This window comes from Ascidia mentula, chromosome 1 (genome assembly GCF_947561715.1).
Source record: "Ascidia mentula chromosome 1, kaAscMent1.1, whole genome shotgun sequence".
Classification (NCBI taxonomy): domain Eukaryota; kingdom Metazoa; phylum Chordata; class Ascidiacea; order Phlebobranchia; family Ascidiidae; genus Ascidia; species Ascidia mentula.
In genome coordinates, this window is record NC_138566.1 from 9,386,597 (window position 1) to 9,407,276 (window position 20,680).

General features: G+C 44.9%; 1 protein-coding gene across 2 annotated transcripts; it reads right to left on the reverse strand.

Annotated features, from left to right (window-relative positions):
- Positions 1-708: 708 nt before the first annotated feature.
- LOC145897672 (uncharacterized) lies at positions 709-18,634 on the reverse strand. Of its 2 annotated transcripts, none has more exons than XM_082986071.1 (18): positions 18,513-18,634; positions 14,131-15,426; positions 13,853-14,004; positions 13,283-13,400; positions 12,709-12,787; positions 11,863-12,073; positions 11,124-11,343; positions 9,826-9,973; positions 9,208-9,378; positions 8,770-8,930; positions 7,976-8,180; positions 7,636-7,694; positions 4,244-7,335; positions 3,704-3,957; positions 2,868-3,416; positions 2,156-2,464; positions 1,670-1,892; positions 709-1,322 (listed from the first exon to the last, which is right to left on the reverse strand). In XM_082986071.1, the coding sequence occupies exons 1-18, from the start codon at positions 18,547-18,549 to the stop codon at positions 1,209-1,211; spliced, it is 7,398 nt and encodes a 2,465-aa protein (XP_082842197.1). In that variant the 5' UTR covers positions 18,550-18,634; the 3' UTR covers positions 709-1,208. The 2 variants fall into 2 exon arrangements, with proteins under 2 accessions (XP_082842197.1, XP_082842191.1); XM_082986065.1 differs by lacking the exon at positions 18,513-18,634 and adding an exon at positions 16,331-16,474.
- Positions 18,635-20,680: the final 2,046 nt, after the last annotated feature.

Consider the following 20,680-nt stretch of genomic DNA (forward strand, 5'->3'; position numbering starts at 1 on the left):
CTTTGATCACTCAACAAAGTCAGCTGATCTTCCAAATCAGGTTTAACAGTCGCAAGCCGCCACTACCCAGCCAAAGCCGGTTATCGCTCGTATGAAGGTTTACGATGAACCCGCCCCAAACCCACCTTCCGAATCGAGCGAACCAACTGTCACGTTTGCCCCCGAGTAAATTCTCTTTAAACAAGCGGACAAACTTCGCATCTACGCCCGCTGCTGCATTCATTGCGGCAACCGTAGTTTTGCATTATACTGAACTGAACTGAACTGAACTGTACTGTACTGTTTTGCGCTTGTTTCCACATTGCATGGTGTTATATTTATTTACACCTGATGAAGCGAGTGGATCTCGCGAAGGTTTGTGTGTCTTACAAAATGAAACTCTTTAAACAGTGATAAACTAGAAGAGTACAGTTCAGTGCAAATTTGGTTAAAACTTAAGCTGATGTTGTCGAAAAACAATACAGAAAAGAATTAATAATCTTCATTGTGTTGGTTTAGTAAACGTCACCCATAATAGATTGTACCGAGTCTAGCTTTGACATTCCACATTCCTCTCAGTCTTAAAGCCAATGTCTTGTGGGTGGCTGCATCGTTCAGCAAACGTCAATCCACATCTTGCTCTTTGTGCTTGTTCCGTCAAACTTTTAGCCGCGAAAGCTTGTTTACTGTGCAGGTAATCCCAGCGTACGTCGACACAGTAGCTGTTGGTCGATTTATTTCGACAAAATCGGCGTCGCACATAATACTGACCGCATTGAAAAACGGGAAAGTGGTGACACTTGTAGAATGTACAAGAAATAAAAAAACAAAACAAGCAAACCAGGAATGCAGATGCCCGGACAACTGTAGGATATGGGCAGTGTACCTTTAGTCATTCGGTATGCAAGGAAATAAATTAGTGAACTTCTGTCCCACAGTCGCTGTAATTAAGCTACACCGCGTTGGCGATCGAGCAGCAAACCAACATCTAGATCACGTCGATTTGAGAAGGGTATGGTTTTTATGTGTGTGGTAAAGTACAATGGTAGCGCACAATGGTTACTGCAGCACACATCTATGACGTCATCGGGGCGTGGAACATCACAATTCGGCGAGAACAAAAAAATTGCAAAAGAAAACGCAACGGAGCGATCGTACAATGAACAAAAATTGGCGTTATGTACAGGAGGCAAATGAACGGTGAACATGAACGATATGGTGTGGTTGGTTTAGACCGGACGCCCGACAAGTCGCTCGACGACCAACACGGCCACTTGTCCGGCGTTCCTCAGCAAATCCACCGCGCGCTTATGAGTGATTCCAACGAAATCCGATCCGTTGACCTGAAAATGCATGCAAAAAACATTGAGTCGCGAGTTTTGCGAAGGTGACGGATCCCGAAGTAACTTCTCTAACATTTTTGTAACAAAAACTGTTATCGTACGTTTGTTGATTCGGTGCACAAAAAAACATGTGACTTATCACTACTAATGCTGTGAGGCATGTTTTTTGCTGTGATTTCTCGTTGGTAAAGTGTAATTTATGTTTTTTTACCACAATATCCTGGTCACGAATCCCGATCAGGTTTAATTATTTGTTTATTTTGAAAACGCTCATAGGCCACCGAACGTCTGTAGTGTATGGTTTTAAACGGGACCCAACATTTTCCCACATAAACCACATGACGTACCAGCAAAATCTTGTCGCCTGGTTGAACTTGTCCGTCGGCGGCGCCACCGGGAGCAACGTAAGTTATGAACACTCCGTCGTCGTCAGGTCTGTAAGGATTCCCGCCAGCGCTGATTCCACCCATGATGTGAAAACCGAAAGTTGGGTTCTTCATAACTGTGACTGTCACAAGTTCAGCAGCAGCGTCCGCTTCCCGCCAGTGCCGAGATAATTCGCCAGACAAACTGCGTTGGACAAATAGCGTTAAAAGTCAGGGCTGTAAAAAGTACTGTAACAACGCCCTTGGTGGGTAATTAAGCATCACAACCTCCCTAATGAAGCCATATCTTGTGCTTTTGGTCAGCTGGCTAGCTCAATACATATGATACATGTAAATAATTGTTTTCTTACACTATAACTAAATTTAGGAGTACGACAGATTCCACCAGAAGCAATTAATTCTTAATAGCAGTTACGGTCAGCAATAGCGCACGGGGCAGACCGATACCTTGGTTCGCTTCCGGCCGATTGTTCCTCCTCCATATTCGGGTGGTACGTGTGTTGTTGCTCGTGGTATCTGTATGGGAGTTCGGCAGCACGCTCGTGGTGATGACGGTGCCTGTGTTGTTGTTGTTGTGGGCGGTCTGCTATGCTTGCACGTTGGTGGTGATACCGTGCATCGTACTGCGGTTGTTGGGACTGGATCTGTTGCTGTGGGTAATGCTGCTTGTAGGGGTCGTGTTTTCGAACAGGCGCTTGCGGCGCTTGGCGTTGGTTTGTCTGGTGTTGGTGGTAAGGTCGGAAGGCCGAAGCAACGCTGAAAAGTGAAAAAGGTGCGTCAAGGCATGGAAATTGTAATGTTACAACGATATTCGTTTTCTGTTTCGAAGGGATGAAGTAACACTAAGGCGTCACCGCACAATATTGTAACTTTCAAAGTAAAGCCAGTTCTAAAACATGGCGGCAAGGTGGCCTTAGTCCATACCAATTACTAACAGACACATACAAGTTAAAAGAGCATGGCACGGTTTTGAATTCCTTGCCTTTCGTAATAAAAATTGGGCAATCGCACCATGATTGAGCATGGAAAATTAATTGTCAGCAATCAAGGTGCGAAATGACTAAGAACGAATACAAACTTCCTATGTGCGATACCACAGAAGCATATGGTCGGACTGCAGACCTCATAACACAAAGTAGAAGAAATTCAGGCGCCATACCTTTCATCCTCTCGTTCGCCGTACGAGCGTTGCAGAGAAGGCGAGAGCGGCGGCATTGTTTCCTGGTAGTCCTCATGGAATGCGGCCGGAGGCGGAACGAAGTAGGAATCTGCAGGGTAGCGACGATCGGGTAAATGCATGTAGTCTTCCTGCACCTGGTGGCGACCCCTTGACGTGTGTACGGGATGGTCGCGAGGAGGTATTTTCGGTGGTCGCGTTTTGGTTGGTGCTGGAATAAAACCATACTGGGATCCGTGCTTGTCACGTTGCTGGTGGACTGGTCTGCTCTGACTTTGTCGAGGAGGTTGGTAGTTGATCGGCTCGTACGGATAGGGGGCGCGAGAGATCGGGGCGTTTTCACGGCGCCCGTAATGGCCCGGAAGTGACTGTGGGTGTTGTTTCTGGTGGTGTTGGTGTGGTTGTTGCTGCGGGTAGTGGTTGTTGTAGTGTTTTGGGTGACCTTTGTCGAGCATCGAGTCCTGTGAGTTGGATCCGCGCATCGGGGCTGCAGCGGGCATTGCTGCTTCGTAAGGGTTCGCCTTTTCCATTCTGGCAAACCAGAACAATAGGATTGATCATATAGTTATTTAACAAGATTTTGAGCCTTTTATTGTGTTGAAAAGCTGATTGTTGGCGTTTTTGCCAAGGTGCGCAACATACGGCAAAAATTCAACCTTAAATTTCAAATCAAAATAGCGAGATCATGGAGGTCAAAGCCACATTTTGAATGCCAGTAAGTGAACAACAAGAGCTCAATAATGCCTAACATGATAACCGACCACGAATTTCACGCTGTGTTTGACTTGCTTCATCTGGGATGTATTAGCGGAACTTACTTGGAGTTTAACACAGATTCGTGCGATCCGGTGGCGCGGAGAGGATAAACATCTTGTTCGATGTAATCTCCACTCGCGGGCTGTTTTTCGCGTTTATCCTTACGCTTTCCGCCAGCCCGCATCTGATCCACGTACTCCACATTCACGTAATCGTTCTCAAATCCCTTCTTACTCGATCCTCCCGCCGGAACTTGTCGTCGCAGCATGTGAGCTTCGTAGGTGGGAGGGGCGACCGCCGGAAGCGCGCGCGGTTTCTGAACGCGAAAATACGTTTTTATTATTCCGTATTAAGAAAACTGATTGATTATATGTATGCCTGAAAACCTTTATCTCCTACACTAAAGCTTATGCAATAGGTTCGTGATTAACTCAATAAAATTTACGGCCCAACGGTTGTATGCAAGTACATATAAATAAATTACGATAAGGTATAGAAAAATCCTTATTAAACCCACTGCTCCTCGCCTTATACCCAGCTACTAAACCCAATAAGCCTTTGACCTTATTTTATACACTAACTCCTACTTTCGGGTAATGTACCTGCATCTTTTGAGAAGTTTGGTCGACTTGCTTGTAGTTGGGCATCTGGAACGAGTTGGTTGGCATATCCATGGCGCTCTTGGGACGCACAATGTTATCCACGTGCTTACTAGAACTCGACAGCGTTTCGGGTCCCGGGGTTCGCGTGCGCAGAAATCTCCCGCTCGATCGGCGACCTGCGGGCTGCCTTGTCGCTTCGGCAGAGGATCGTACAAAGTTGCTTGGCTGCGTTAAAGATTCCCGTCTGGAGCCCGACTGGAAGATCGAACCAACGGCTTCGGGTGCCGTCACAGAGCGCGTCATCGCACGGGCTTGTCCTTCGGGATTGCGTGACAACTCTGACTGCCTGTTAAACGAGCGACGAGCTTCGCTGTTACGCGGAAAACCTTTGGATTCGAGTTTAGCACGACTCAAGTCTCCATGTGCGGACGACGAAGCCGATGAGACCGACGCCGTGTAACCGGCCTCGATCTGACGTGACGGTGACGTCACTCGCATCGGTTGATGGTGGTGAGGATGTATGGAGCCGACCTCGAATTTTTCCTGTTTCTTCCTCTCGATGTGACGCAGGAGTTGATCCTTCCAGTCGGAGGGCGGTGGAGGTTTTCGCGTGGCTTGACCGAAAACGCCAACGGATCTCGACACGGGAGGGGGAGATTGCATGTGATGTTGTCGGGATGTAGTTTCCCCAGGAACGTATGGCACAAATCCCTGTTCATTCCTCGCGCTCGGAGACGTCTGTCCGTCCAACAGCAACTGTCCCAGCTGCTCCTCAAGCGTTTGCTTTCCTTCCGCGTCGATATTGTCCTCGCTCTCTGCGCCGCCGAGACTCCGAATCGAACTTCTGATTGCGGACCCGCGTCGTCCGAACGGTCGAGACGTCGATGAGCTTTGTCGGGATCGGGATGTGTTGTTGGGTTGAGATCCGCTGTTCGGTTCCGCACTTTTAGGCTGAAGCTTCTCCCTCAACCTTTCGTGGACCGACTGCTGACTCGAGCGTTCGGGGCTGGCTAAATTCTTCTGTTCGCCCGCCCACGTGTCCTCGGCCGTCAAATTCTCCAATGGCGTTGATTTCCCGTAAGGTGATAAGGCCATGGGCACGGGAGAAGTGATCCTTGGAATATTAGCAAGCGGCGAGGTGCTGCTGCGCGAAGGCCGTCTTCCTGGAGTCAGAGGAGCTTTCTGTTGCATCATTTTCTCAAGTTTGTCTCGAATGTGTTTGTGTTTGGTGGCGGCGAGCGCTTCTTCGAACTTAGACTTGCGCTGGTGGCCGGACTGACGACGAAGAGAAAGTTGTTCCAGCGTGCGATCAACTTCAGTCATCTCGTCGATCAATGTTGGCTCCTCCGGCCGTGACAACACTCGGGTTTCCGCATCATCTTTAACTCCTTGTTTCGGCTCCTGCTGGGCCTTTTTCGGTGCCGGGGCAACGCTACGTGCTGGAACATTCGGCTCCGCTGGGGGAGGGACTTTAGGCTGAGACAAGAGTTTGGGTTTAACCGGAGGCGGTGGTTTGCGCGATACATTCTGCGTCGTATTGGGGGCAATCTCCTGAAGCTGATTGAGGCTCTTGCTGGTTTTCATGCCTGTCAGGTCAGCTGACGAGCGACGCGGTCCGGGGAAACCCCCCTCGAAGAATTTCTCGAATTTCTTGATGTTCTCCGTTACCTTGTTGTTGTCTTTCGCCTTGCCCGCAGGACCCGGCGCTTGTTTCCTCGCATTGTTGTAATCGAAGCTGTACGTCACTGTTGTTGAGTCGACCGTGACGTTGGGTGCGAAATGAAGTTGGTTGGATCGCTTTGACTCGTTCTTGGCGCGCGGAGGTTGTCCCGCAGGCGCCGGGGATGCACCTCCGACAAACACTTGATCGTTGCTCGCAGCAGCTTGTGGGGGTTGGGTGGCAGAAGGCTGATCCGTCCTCACCAACGCAATCCATCCGCCCTTGTTTCGACGCAACGCCGTGGATTCATTCACTTGCGTCGTCTTAGCTTCGTACGCCGGTTTGTTATTCATCTGCACTGCTCCCTTGTGTGGCACACCGCCGACATCGTTGCCCTCGTCGTGGGCGTCGGGGATCGACTCCTGGCTCTCCACGTCATTGCCAACACCCGAGTCGTGGTCGGTAGCTGGAAGACTTTCTCCAGAAGTCACAGATGAAGATTTTCCCTCGGTAGCGAATTCAGCGGACAAAGCATAGTTGTTGCTGTTTTCTTGCTTCGCGACGAGTTCGCTTTCCTCCGATGCCTTACTATCCGCCACAACAACTTCGTTACGAGCATTTGGACTTGCCGATATGCCCTCTGAACCCTTTGGATCCTCGTCCGCCGCATCCATAAATGGAATGCTGTCGAGCGCCGCACCGGCGGGGCTGGACGATTGAAAATCACTGCCTCTACTCTTCCGCCCTTCTGTAGAATGGACCTCGCCGTCAGCAATCACTGCGGCGTGCGGCGGTGCGTGAAATTCCGTCGCTGTCGGAACATCGAGGGGCATTGTTCGTGCTGTTGTCGCGCCCCTGTCTTCGCGGCCACGGTTGGCCAGCTGTTCGAGACGGTCAAGCAGACTGCTTGCGTTGTTGAATGATCCTGTTTCCTCTGGGCGCTTTTCGAAGTTGCCTTGGTGCGCTTCAATCGTCTCAGCAACTCCGGGAGCATCGCGGTCTCCAAAATTACCTGCAAGTGGTCGGTTAGTTTCCGAGTCAGGCACATCTATCTCGTTGCTGTCCCTCATGTGTTCCTCGGTGGCGCGTAGCGTCGACAGTGCGGGCAAATGTGAGTGGGATGTCCACGCGCGTATCCCCTGTGGACTTGCGGGTGGCAAATTGTCCTCATCCGCTGACAAGTCGTCGATTTGCCCGACGGCCGAGGTCAACGACCTGATGTTACCTTCTTCCTCCTTCAAGTCCGCCGGCCTTATTCGGGGAGCAATCTCGGCGCTCGGCTTTACTTTGAGTATGTTGGCGGTTTTCAGTGTGGGTTTGTCGTTCTCGCCGCTTGGTGGAGCCAACACCGACAGTCCGGTCGGTTTGAAGTTGTTAGATACGATCACTGAAAAGTCGTCCGCTGCTAAAGGCTTTTGTGGCGACTTAGAATCTGTGGGTTTTAACAGAAGATTTCGCTGATGATTTGGTTCGTCAAAATTACATGGACTAAATATTGCTGCAGTTTACGTTATATGGAAATGGCGTATTTAGCGCAAGCATTTTATTTAAACAGGAAGCCATAGTTATATTACTTCTAGAAATATCTGTTTGTAACAGTTTTAGTGCATTTTGTCATTGAATAATGCGCTTTTTCACCCATCAATAAATTCCATCGGTGGAATTAGACATTTAAACAACAAAACGAACAAACGTTAAAACCTAAACTAGAAAACTAATTTAGAGAACACACCTTGCTCCTTCGGCACCGCACTCGAAGTTTGCTGCTCGGGATCCGCCCAGCTCGCATTTCTGAAACGCAAACAGTTGCGAGTTAGTCACGGTTCCCACTTTCACCCATGCACCGCACATTGCGTTCAGCGACGCGAAACGACAGCTTGCAGATAGTTTACATACGCAACGCTGAATTACGACAGCGCGAAACAGAGCGGGCAGTGTCGGCAAGGCGCAACACAATGTCGTCCGTTGCAACAGTATCTGCGCCGGACTCATTACCAAGTTTGAACAGCGCGAGGGCGAAACAAAACAATGTAAGTTACGGCAAAGTCAATAACCAACAACAGTAAGCTTACTCATTGACAGGATCACGATCCTGACAGTTCTCGGCCATGTGAAGGGCGTCGGTGCTGTACGTAGTCGCGTCCAGGTTGAAAACCACGTGCGTCTGACCGCGCGGTCTTTGTGCGTATTGTACAGGATCGTCGTCGTCCGCAGCGTCGTTCGCGTAACTTTCATCGTCGTCCAGAAGGCTGAGGAGCTTGGAAGGTTGCGTAAATCCTGTCACATACATTGGGTCAGGCCTTTGCTATACTCGACAGTGGTATTATGGGATGGTTTAGGGCAAGGTATCTGGGATATTCACGTTGGTAATTGATTAATCTTTACAACACAAACTGCAAACTTGTCCGCAGGGACGCCGGGAGATCCAACTTTGGGCAAAAAATACACGATTTTTTTTGTATAAATGATAATTATATCAATAGAAGCCAAAAATCCAATGTTACTAATAACGACAGGTGAAAGCTATCAATATTTTTAAATATTGATAGGTTTGAATGGGAAAACCAAACACGAATTAGTTCATATGGAGTTATATACACAAAAATTCATGTACAAGAAAGGTGACCTAACGTACGCTTTATTTTTTATACTAACTACTGATTGCAACACTTCTGAAACTATATCTTATAAAAGTTGAAGCCAGGCCTAAGTTCTGTTTGAAGAACAAATACCAGTTGTCAATAAACTTCCCCGCAAAGCTTCGATAACAAATAAAACGGAAACAACAGTCAGTTGCGGGCCTCTCACGTTTCTGAACGACATCTTGCACGCAGGGTCTAAAGTTCTTTTAGGGTCTCTCTCTCACCTTTGTCTTTCTGTGGGAAGAGGATATTCGTCAATATTCGTTGTCCGTTCTCCTGGTGGAGTTCGGCGTGCAGGGGGACGTTGGGCTTGGATTGGTTGGGCGTGATCCACAGTGCGTTCAACCGCGCCAACTTGATCATACTGATCGGCAGGTAGGGTAATCTTGAGAGCAAACAATTAACGACATTAAACACTTCCGTTGAAAACAAAGCAGTGCGTTATATAAAACTCGACGGGGTTTCCTCAAACAATAGGGCCTGGGGGATCAGCCATGGTCGTAAACACAGTGGATACTGCAAATGGCACCACATCGATCGGTATTCAAAATACGATCAATAAAACTTGATGTCGAGCATAACGCATTCCCATGCGCCAAGCAAACATGTTCGATGGTTTTGCGCCCTAAACCTCATAAGTCAACACAAGAGGATCGACTCACTTGTTCTGCGATATGTTAAGCACTCGGAGGTCGGTCAAGTTTCCAATTGACTCCGGGAGCTCTTCGATTTCGTTGCGACTAATCTGGAGAATCTTTAACGCCTGGCACGACCCAACTTCGGCTGGCAGCTCGTCCAGTTGGTTGTCGTCCAAGAGGAGGGTCTGCAGTGCCCTGGAAAGTTAAAGGGAAATTGTAGTCTTGATTCGGAGAAACACGTTTTCTATGTTTGCGGAATGTGTTTGCCGAGTGATGACGTTGTTGGATGTCCGACAACGTTGAGTAAATCTCGAACGAGCAAACACAATTTAATTCATGCCATTTATCAAACAGTGGCTATAAATTTCAGATGTCCACAGAAGGTAAGGTTTATTCCTAATTCCAAACCACAATGGAAATACTCTTTTAAAGAGTTCATAATAGTCTATTATGAATATATAAATGTGTACAAAACTTTAACACATTAAAACTAGTGTATCTGCATGACCTATGGATAAATACATATCTAATTAAAAAATATGATCAGATTTGACAAAAAAACAAACATAAAACCAACACAGCAGGTCTGGGAACCCTATAGTCACAAAAACAAAAGCAAATACAAAAATTATGCATTTGAACCTCAGTTGGCCAACAGTGTTAGGCAGATGTTCCAGTTTATTATGGGATAGATCCAATTCTTCCAACGACACAAGTTTGCCGAATGATTCGGGAATCGACGTCAGTTGATTCGACTCCAGATTGCAGATCGTTAGATCTTTCAAAAAACCTGTGAAAAAACTTTACTATTCAACCCAACATTATGGTTCGCACGCTTTCGAGAAATGAACAAAAAGACCATGTTACAGAGTTAATATTTCGTAAACCATTACCAGATGCATTTAAAATAAGCAAACGCAAACACAGCAACCTTTTGCTGTTTACATTGCCATTGACGTACTGTGAGCCAGAACGATTGTTTCCACAAAATTTAAAGTAACGCGAACTGCATTTCTGCTGGATTTGGATGTTCATGAGAAACATTGAACTGTTCGCGAAGCATCAACAAGTGTAAACGTGTTTGATCCAAATGCTAGAATTAATGAGTTTGCGCACATGATTATGGTCGTGAATATTTGCAAAATTACCATCAAAGATCGCAGAAATCGCGATTAGTGGAGTTTGGTTTATACAATGGCATTACCATCTAGGAAAAAAGTTTTCATGTATGAACGAGCCCACCCACGTAGTTAACGCTGGCTGTGGGTGCGACAACCAAAGAAACATACAGAGCCTAGGAACACAACCAACAGGTCTTGTGACACGAAGGAGTAGTATACCATACAAATTTATGCCCTTGAATTTTATACCATGTCGACTGAATGGGAGACTTTAAACACTCGGCAAACAATAAACCGAAATTGACTGAAAAATACTGACATTTCTGGAAACGCGCGGACGAAGTCCTTTGTAAAGTAGTTTCTGGCTATGAAAGTATGTGGTCGGCCCCGGCAATGCAAACCGCAGACAGACTTCACAGCGGGTTTGTCACAAAGGGAGATATGCCAGAAATTCAGCTCAGGGAGGATGGTAATAACACTTTAGAAAGTTACTGGGCGCACAGCGGTTACCGGATTCAAAAGCTACTGTTCATGATCCGCACCTCACGGTTATAATTGCTAAATTGAACAATCTGCTTTAATTTGCAAATTAAGGGTTTATGATCAAAATAAGCTTTCTCTGTTACTTTTAGTATATTTTTTCATTTCACGGCAACTATAGTAAAGCGAACCACTTCCTTTTTCACTACACAAAGCGACTGCTTAATTCTAACATTTTTTTTTACAGTCGGCTTGAATTAGTGGTAACTCTCGCATAGCACAGAGTAATAAACCCGAGGGACGGTGGATGAAAACGATTTCCATTTCCTTTCTGCCTACCTATGGTATCCGGAACGGAGGCGAGGCTGTTTTCGCTCAGCAGCAAATCCTTCAGTTTGTCGAGCGATCCAATCTGGCTGGGAAAAGACTCCAGATAGTTGCGACTGAGGTCGAGGTACGTGAGCTTGGTGAGACTCCCGATCGCCGGCGGGACTTTGCTGAGTTCGTTACAATCCAACCACAACTCGGTCAGGTTACGAAGTTCTCCAATGACGTCAGGCTGCAAAAAAGTGTGAAATGTTAATAAGTGAACGGAATAAGATCGGATCCAGTAACGATTGTTTTAATTTCAAGGACTGATGTTATTTTTCAAGCTTATTGCTGGGATCATTTAACCAAAATTAGCTTCTATGAATGAAAATAACATTTTAGTGAGGCACATTTGGCCGCCATCTAGATGTTTTGTAAACTTGGGAAAGCTTCACAAATCAATTGTTATACCAGGACAACTGTTTATTTAGGGTGTTCCAGATTTGTGCAATGTTATATTATGCACTTCGCTTTGACTGTAACTTTGGGGTCTGTCCTTATTATTTTTAAAAAGCTTTGTGTTTTATTGTTTTTGTTGTTGCTTTGGTTGCACATTTGAAACTCCTTCGCCTATATTTCCCGAATTATTTTATTGACTTCACTTAAAAAAGAAATCACTGATGTCACCCAAATTTCCCCCAAGTCATCGAAAATCCGGGGACTGCGCACAACTGCTTAAAACAACCAAATTAACGCATAGGCTGCTTACCCATTCTTGAAAGATATTGCCGCCCAAATCCAGTCTAGACAGTTGAGTCAGACGCCTCATCGACTTTGGCAGGATCTGAAGCTGGTTGTCTCGCAACTCCAACACTACGAGTTGGGACATTCTCCCAAAGTTGGCCGGCAGAAAGTCGAAGAAGCAGTCATTCATGTACAGTTCCTGCAGGCTTATCAGCTGCGTGAATCCCTCGGACAACCTGTGTTGTTGTGAAGCACGTTATCGTAAAAACTGTTGAGCTGCACATTTGTTGCGGGTCTCCGGTTTCTGAGTATTGACACGCTGTTTAGGTGTTGCCCAATCGACACTCTACTGACGGATATTACAAATGTTGGCCTCTTACCGCCCATTTGCCATTACTTTGGAACGGCCATTTCACTCAAAATATCGTTTTTGTGGTTCCAACGACTACATAGACAACAAATGTAATATAGACGTTGTTGCATGTAAGCAATGGCTGATGTAGTGATTGAAACCTCATGGCATACCACCAACTGAATAAAAACCGAAGCTATAAACGTTTAAGTTTTGTCCCAGGGATGCAGAATTGAACTAAGAGCCGACCCAACGAAACAGTTCATGAAATTACACGAAACAATGCAATTGTGATGAGAAAAGCCACGCAACCTTTGTTCTTACGAGGCCCAGCCACAAACTAACAAACGGTGCGAGGTCGCTTGCCTGCCTATTTGCTAGATAGGATTATTCCCCAATGGAACGCGCCTAATTACTCAATTACAGCTCAGCGGCGCACAGTCACGGTGGATGCTGACGTTAACACGGTTTTTGTGAAGTTACTGGTCGGTGGAATTTTAACGATCCCGGTTTACTCACCTTTCCACTGGATTCACGCTGGCGTCCAACACCTGCAGATTTTTGCAGCAACGAATGCACTCCGGTACATCTTCGATAACTATAAATAACAAAAGATTGGCTGAGCACATAAAGATTAAAAGTCTTGATGTAACTACAATTTTAGTCAAGCAAGTCTTGGGAACGTGGAACTACATCGTTTGAAAGGCAGCAGCTTGACAGCGAATCATTTATGGCACAGAGTTGACACGATGCAAAGCAAAATTCCAAATGCACCTGACCATGTGCAGAATTTTAGAACCAAATGCCAAACACTCGCCCGCAAATGTTTGGTCTCTCATTACTAATTAATGCGAATCGATGTAATAAGGTTGACCTCAGGTCGCCGATCTTCAACAGATCGGACAACGTGAAAGGTAGAAACACAATATGGGTATTATACTCGCAGAACAACAGCGAAGCCCAAGCAGTTTAAACTTTATTTCGAGGTCTCAAAATCCATTAAAGAAACACATCAGCGCTTGGAGTTCACGCTGAAATTAGGGTAACCACGTGCATTTTAACAGCGGGCGACAAATGGGATTAATGGACTTGCCATTCTTGCTGACGTCGAGGTGCTGCAAATTGATCAGGCTGGCGAGGCTGGGGGGTAGCAGACCGATGTCGTTGTCGCTCACCGACAAGTACTGTAGGTTCTGGCACGTGAACAGCTCCTGCAACATAAACAAAACTCAATACTCGCACCCTTCGTAATTGGCTGAGAGATGGGTGTGGTTGCAGGGTGTACATGAGATCTTTAGTACAAAAATGCACACACACAAATGTGCGCATTCAGTCACAGCAAAATTAAAAAAATATTCTGATCGGTTGACCCGAATTTGTCCAATATATATAACTGTAAAGATACCAACAGAAACCCAATGATCATATGATACACAATTTGCATACACAGCTATTACATACTCTATTATGATTGTATTGTATAAATAGGGCTTATAATTGATGAATGCCCAAAATTTAGGCACACAGGATACTAAATTGAAGTAATTATAAATATGACAATGACAATGTAAGGAGGTAAAATGGAAAATCTGCTAAACAGAAAAATCCAGCAATTACTACATACAGCCAGAACCAGCTGTCCAGAGAGCACTTAAACTGTTACCTTTGGCAGCTCTGTTATGGTGTTCGATTCCATGAGAAGTTTTGTGAGTGAATGAGCATGTTCCCATATGTCAGGAGGTACTTCTTTAAGATTGCTGTTGCAGTAATCAATTTCGATGATTGGGTCCTCGTTGGACTTACAAAGACATCGCCCTGCAATACAAAAGATCTGAAGAAATGATGTGTATTTTCTTCTTAGAAGTAAATGGGTCTAATCAGAAATTAAAGCTATTGTATTTAGACTGGTAGGCATATATAGGTAAATTCCATCAAACCTACCAAATATGTCACGTGCTTTGATGATTGCGTCATTCATCTCCTCATCTGAGTCATACTCCACACGCGAACAGAGGTCGCATATCAAAAGTTCTTGACCCCTATGTAAATCCAACAAGTTGTCAACTCCAGTTTGGTCCGCTCCAGTCCCGCTCACTCGCTGGCTGTTATTGTTGTTATTATTCAAACTCTGTCGCAGAAAACTCTCCACTTTTTCAGTCGGACTGGCTTCGGACTGATTTGGAGGCCTGATAAAGTCGAAATTGCCGACCGGGGGGTTTGTCGCAGGGTTATCCGCCGAATTTCGCCGCCGTCCGGGAAATATTAGCGGGTATACGTCTTTTTCAATATCGCCGGTTTGTTGTTCGCCGCCCAGCGAACTTTTACTGGAATGTCGCGCGACCGCAGCAGTAATCTTGTTGTAAAGATTTTCGACAACGTCACTACCAATCGTGCTTCCGTCCTCGCTACCAATGGACGAGATAATGCTACTGCTCAGACTGCTGTTACTCTGAGTTGTGGCTTCTTCAACGGTGTCCTTGTCCTTACGGCGACTTCGGCCTTCCGCAGCTGCCGATCGTACAAAATCGAGACTGACGTAATCTAGTTTAACTGCTGATGGAGCGTCGTCGGGGGCCACTTTCAGCGAACCATCTTGATGTAAATTGGAGGACGATGTGAACGAAAGGAGTCTTGGCGGTGGTGGTTGTTCCGTGCCCTCGTCCAATTTGGGAGGGCTGGATGACCGGGGTTTGGAGTTAGACGACACCAAAAGTGCGTTCTCAACGTAATCACTTATGCTGGAGCAATTCACCCCCTCGCTGTTATTCGAGGGTTCGGCAACGCCTAAATCCAAGTCGGCGTTTTCTGATGCAGCTAAGGGCGCTTGGCTCGGTATACGGCCACTGTCATCGTACACATTTTCTATCGGGCGATTGCTACTGTCTTTCTTGCCGTTAACAGCACTTGTCTCACTATTTTGGCCGGCACGCTGAATGGTCAACTCTGGTTTCCTTGCGGGAAGCGTATTATCCGACAGCGACGATGAGCTAAAGCTGTTACTGCTTGGACTGTACTCCGGAGAACTGCTGGTGGACCATGTCGTTGAACTGCTTGAACTTTGGTTTAATCCGTTTGGCTTCCTTTCCGACTTTTCGTCGATAGTTCCTGATATTCCAACAGCCGTAGCAATATTATTTTCGCTTCCACGCGCTGGTGCAGCGGGTGCTTTTCGCTTTAGCTTCCCTTCTGAACTGGTCTTGGCAGATTTGGCTGCATCGTGCTTCTCAGGTACGTTGGCTATAGAAAAAACAAATATATATATTGAATAATTATCTCCGGTATACCATCAAGTTACGTTTTTTTGAAATAATGTTAAGGTCTCCGCTTTTTGTGCAAAATGATATGGTCAACAACTTCAAACTTGCCGAAACTTTTTTACTGAAACTAACTCATTAGCATCTTTTCGTACATTATTGATCTTAGCAGGTATCTTTACTGAGTAGACTTGGAACTGTGACTAGTGTGTGCGACCTGCGATCGATTTGTACTCGCAGGCCGAGAAAAAGGTATTTACCGTTTAATCACTGGGGACCGCGTGCCGATGATGAGATGAGTTAACGTTCACTTTTACTGACGCAAAACTTTCCTGTCATCGAGGGCCGCTTATTGCACCCGTTAAACATGCAGCCGATCGGCTAACGTATCATACAATTACGTTCCTAAGATAGCAACGATGTTTGGGCTAACAGCTTATGAAGCGGTTCGTACATGGCACAGTGAACGTAAGCTATGTGGATAACAAGTTTGAATCTTGTCATGTGGTGGCCTGACACTGCGCAGGCACGCCTACAACTGCAAGCGCTCGCTTACGAGTGTTCTGCCTCAGACCATTTCCATGACTAAATCACCACCAGCAAAGGAAGTATTATTTTATAAGCCTGTATGATTTGAAAAGAATTGACCAAAACAACGGTATATACCCATTTAGTCAACAAAAACAAAAACGGTTAGAGGTGTGACCAAGAAAAAAATTAAATTGAAAACTCTATCTCAATGGCATTATGTAGCCTACTAAATACATATATGTAAACATTTGTTTTGATCCAAAGCTAGGCAGCGCGTGATAGACCAAGAGTATCAATTAGCTACCAGGATTAGATTAAAACAAATCTGCAAACGTCGGGTTCACACAAATACAAACCGTTCTGTGTCTTTGAGTCGAGTCGCAAAAGCTTCTTTATATTCCAACTGCGAGGCATATCAGCGTTTGAAGTGTTATCCAACACAGAAACATATTTCGAGCATTTTGTAGCACAAAATTCTGTGTAGTACTCACTATTGTGTAATAACCTTACAAAATGAAGAAGCTCTAATTAGCGCACTCGTTTAAGTGTCTGTTACCATTACATTTGAGGTTCACCGAACAAAAGCTGTTGCTGTACACTATAGCACCTTACTCAGCAGACCGTATCAACACCGTATCTGCTGTAACTTTTCTGTGGCACGTCATAAGCTCGATACAATGCCACTATTTCGTAATAAAGTACTATCGACAGCGACTTGCACAACGTTTAATCGAATACCTGAAGTCAAATACTGATTTTACGAGCCTGGTGCGTACACTGGCATCATACAAGAAGGAGAGTGGGCCCTTGAGCAGTCGCTATGTCAACAAATGTGTGGGCTCAGCGCGTTCGTCAGATGAACGTTTCACTCTTCTCTTAGAGAGCGGAACTGTAGGTTGTTCTTAGCCTACTTCTGTGGGGCTCGTTTATGAAACGTTCCAGGGAGCAATTCCAAATGTAAACGGTCTGACATGTTTTAAGCCTGTCAAAGCAGCCAACTTGCCCTGTCAATCGTATTAAACTGAATTCGGCTTCACCTAGACCATAACCAAGCGTTAAACTTTAGGACAATTCCGTCGAAGTGACGTCAACCTAAATTCCTAGCTTACACGTCACCACCACCTTTACGAGTGAACACTTTGAATCACCTTGATGGTGACAGAAAAAGAATAACACAAGGCATGATTTTGTAACTGCTGGTAACTGACGACCCCGCTGATTTGAGCCACTAGGCGCAATTAAACCGCTGGGCATTTAACAAATACGGCGTCGATTTTTTTGTTTCGGTGTCAGGTAAAGGCCCGAGGGCAAATTTGTGAGAAGCTACCCAGCAGCGCTGTTTCCCACTGCACTTTATCGCCAAACCACCAATTTCACGTCGAGCGCGCACCTGAAGCACAACGCCAAAGAGAAAAAGTTACATCGCATGGCTAATGAACATCTTCCTGAATGCAAAATATACCCTAAGCATCCTTTCTCCACGTGACCATCAGCTTTAGAAAGACAAAACTCTCGACTAATTTTATACAGTACCAATCAAACTTAAACTGAAAAATGATGGCTATATAATTAATTACATCTAAAACACTGCAGACAACAATCTTATGTAAGTCTACAACGAAGGTTTTCAACACACCTTGGTACAAAACAAAACCCAAGGACGACATCCACCTTTTAACTTTTGGCAAATATCTAACTGCGAACGAGCGAAGATATGTTGTAAGACATAGATCTGGTACGCTTTTCTGGCTGTTGACAACAATCCGGTTTGCGCTTCACTGACCATAAACAATTTCTTTGGTTGGCGAGCGCTAACTCAATGCGTTGGATCCAATACCAAGTGTTTATTGTCCCACTACAGCAGTAATCCCTTTGTTGGAATCGATTAGTTCATTAGTCAGTTGAATAGACCGCATCTCGTTTTTCAGAGGATTGGAATGTGTTTCACACGCAGAGGCAAAAAACATGCGTACTACATTTGAGCGCGTATCTACTACCGCTACTACTTAATTAAATAAAATAACACACTGTACCCAAATATTATAGATTTGACTACGCTATTTGAACCAGTCGACAATAACAAAATGACGGGATAGTGATAACACTACAAGGCTTGCACCACAGCACTAGCTATAAAAAGCGAAACCTGTAACCTCGCCTCTTACTGACAGCTAGTTAAAGGTCTCCAAGTACTTATCAACCACGTGATACAAGTGAGACGCCATTCCACTGAACTAGTTCATCTCGTCAAGTGAAGAGCTAAGTGCAAGTGCTGTGCTGTTCGCTTGGACCTGGGTAACTTGCGGCTTTTCGCAAGAGGTTATTGCCATTCAAAGCAAGACACCACTGCTCTTTGGTCACGCGTGACTACCCCTCAATAGGATCTTCGCCTTGAGATCCATTGTGACGCTAAAGATTAGCTTCGTCTAAAACGTCATATGCCCAGAACAGTTGACGGATTACATGTCACGCGTTTACCGCTGTATGTTCACTGCATGAATCTCTCCGTTTATGACAGTCTGCATAATTATTACTTACAAATATTCCAATTGTCGTTTCTTGTGATGACTTCCATGTGGCGACCAGTTTCCCAATCCTTATTCAGTGACACTTCTCTTTACAGAATTTTATTTAGACCAAAACAAAACACTTAAAAACCTGTTGAAAAGTACAATGCAAGCAAGGGTTAAAAACGCTTGTCGCTCCATAGAAGCTAATCGTTTTCTCCGTAATTAGTTCATGTAGAAAGGAAACTGGTGTGGAAAAGTAAGACTTGGTATATGCGTGCTTGGAATGCAATCCGACACTTCACAGTTAGACCCAGCCATGCACGTATAAGCGCCACAAAAAAACAGCGCCCAGCGGCTTAGTAAGTCGGCACAAAAAGGAAAATTACAGACATAGCTCTTCGGGCTCGCATAGCCTTCAGACACGCACGACTGGTGCACCGACACAGTCTGTCGACCGCACATTGGCATTGCTCTGCAGATATGCCATGGTATGCGACTACTACGATTTAAATAAATAGCAAAATAAAACACAATGTTTCGGACACAGGACAGTAAAAACGGCCTGCCTTAAAGTAGTAAAATCTCTTGAACTTTTCCGGGTTATCTTACAAAAAACAAGTCAATTTACTCACAACAAGTCGAACAATGGATACGTTAAGGATTGTCATTTATGATCTAACGTTCCACTTCTGTTTCTCTGTTCAGTCCAATGCCACAACAGGGAGGTTTAGGTAATACCAGCACAACTTTTTCGAGGTGACTGGGCTTGAAACCGACTTATGTTAGACAATCAAATCACAAAGCAAACTGCGACAGTGGCGAAACCAGTCAATCTGTAGTGACTGTCGCGCAGCAGTCAGATTGACGCTATATTGTGTGCTATTTGAGGCTTACGGCCACTTCAACATTGAATGACGCCGAAGAAAAATCGATATTACGCTACGTAATGAAAAGATTAACGGCAAACACTTTGCACTAAAAAATCAATTTCCGATAAGTACAAGATGATTAATGTGCGCAATGGCCGCAAAATCAAAACTTTGTAACGTAAAACAACTTTTGCTTTCATCGGCATACTAACTCCAATTATAGATACTTTGAACAAAGTGCTTCCTGTACTGCTACACTAAACTATTTATTGTGAAAGTTTATATTATTGGCTGTCTTAATGTTACATTTTTTTTCTTATTTTTACAAAATTGTGTCTTTTGCTGGAAAAATGACCTCGTTTGCATGCAAAAGCTACCCAAAAGCTTAAAGCAGAACACTTTTCTTTGTACACTGCAGCACCACTTATGTAACATCATATGTATTCGGTTAGATCTTCATTCCTAACCCATGCTACAATAAACGTGACTTACAAAACAAGATTGTCTTTGAAATTCAAAGACAGTTCTTTAACCTTGATTGTTCGCAGCTGCTGCGCCTTTTTACTACTTGACCATATTCGTACCTCGTCACTGTGACGTCTCGCTCTTGAAAGGTCCAATATATTGTTGAGCATTAGACCATAGTGTTTCAACCCACTGACTGTACAAAGACTAGGTCCCACACAAATCCTGATATTATGCGCAAACTTTTACTTCCTTCATCTTGAAGACCATAATACACACGACTGTGCTTTGAAATTAAATTTGTAACAGGATTAGTGCGTCTCAACCGCACAACTGCTGCGTTCCATCCCACATTAGTTTATCAGTTTCTGACTATCTTGACTACACCTGATGGGAGACTGGGCCGCTTCGAATTCTCCGATAAGCTAATATTTGTTCTTTTGCGCGAAGCTGGCCACAGAACGAACAAATAAACTGTGACTGATAAAATTTCTCTTCTGTCTCGGTTGACCTACTGAGCTTCGACTCTGCGGCTGGAAGGCTAAAAAACTTTGAAAAAAGTTTCGTACAGCCCAGCAAAAGCACATTCAGTTTTCAAGATACGTGGTTGTCGGACCAATTTAAAATCCACGAACACGCAAGGAATGTTAATGACTGGGAAGAGCATCAACGTTAGACTGTCTGTCCGTCTGCAACACTGATAATGTTTTCCATATCTTTTTTCGTGTTTTCTATGATGAAAATAACACGATGTTACTTTTAAAATATCGGTTGTTGTTTATCATATCAACCAAAATCCCAAGAGCGACACCCACCGGACTGAAAAAATGTACTTTATGGGAAAAACTTTTAAGTGTACAGG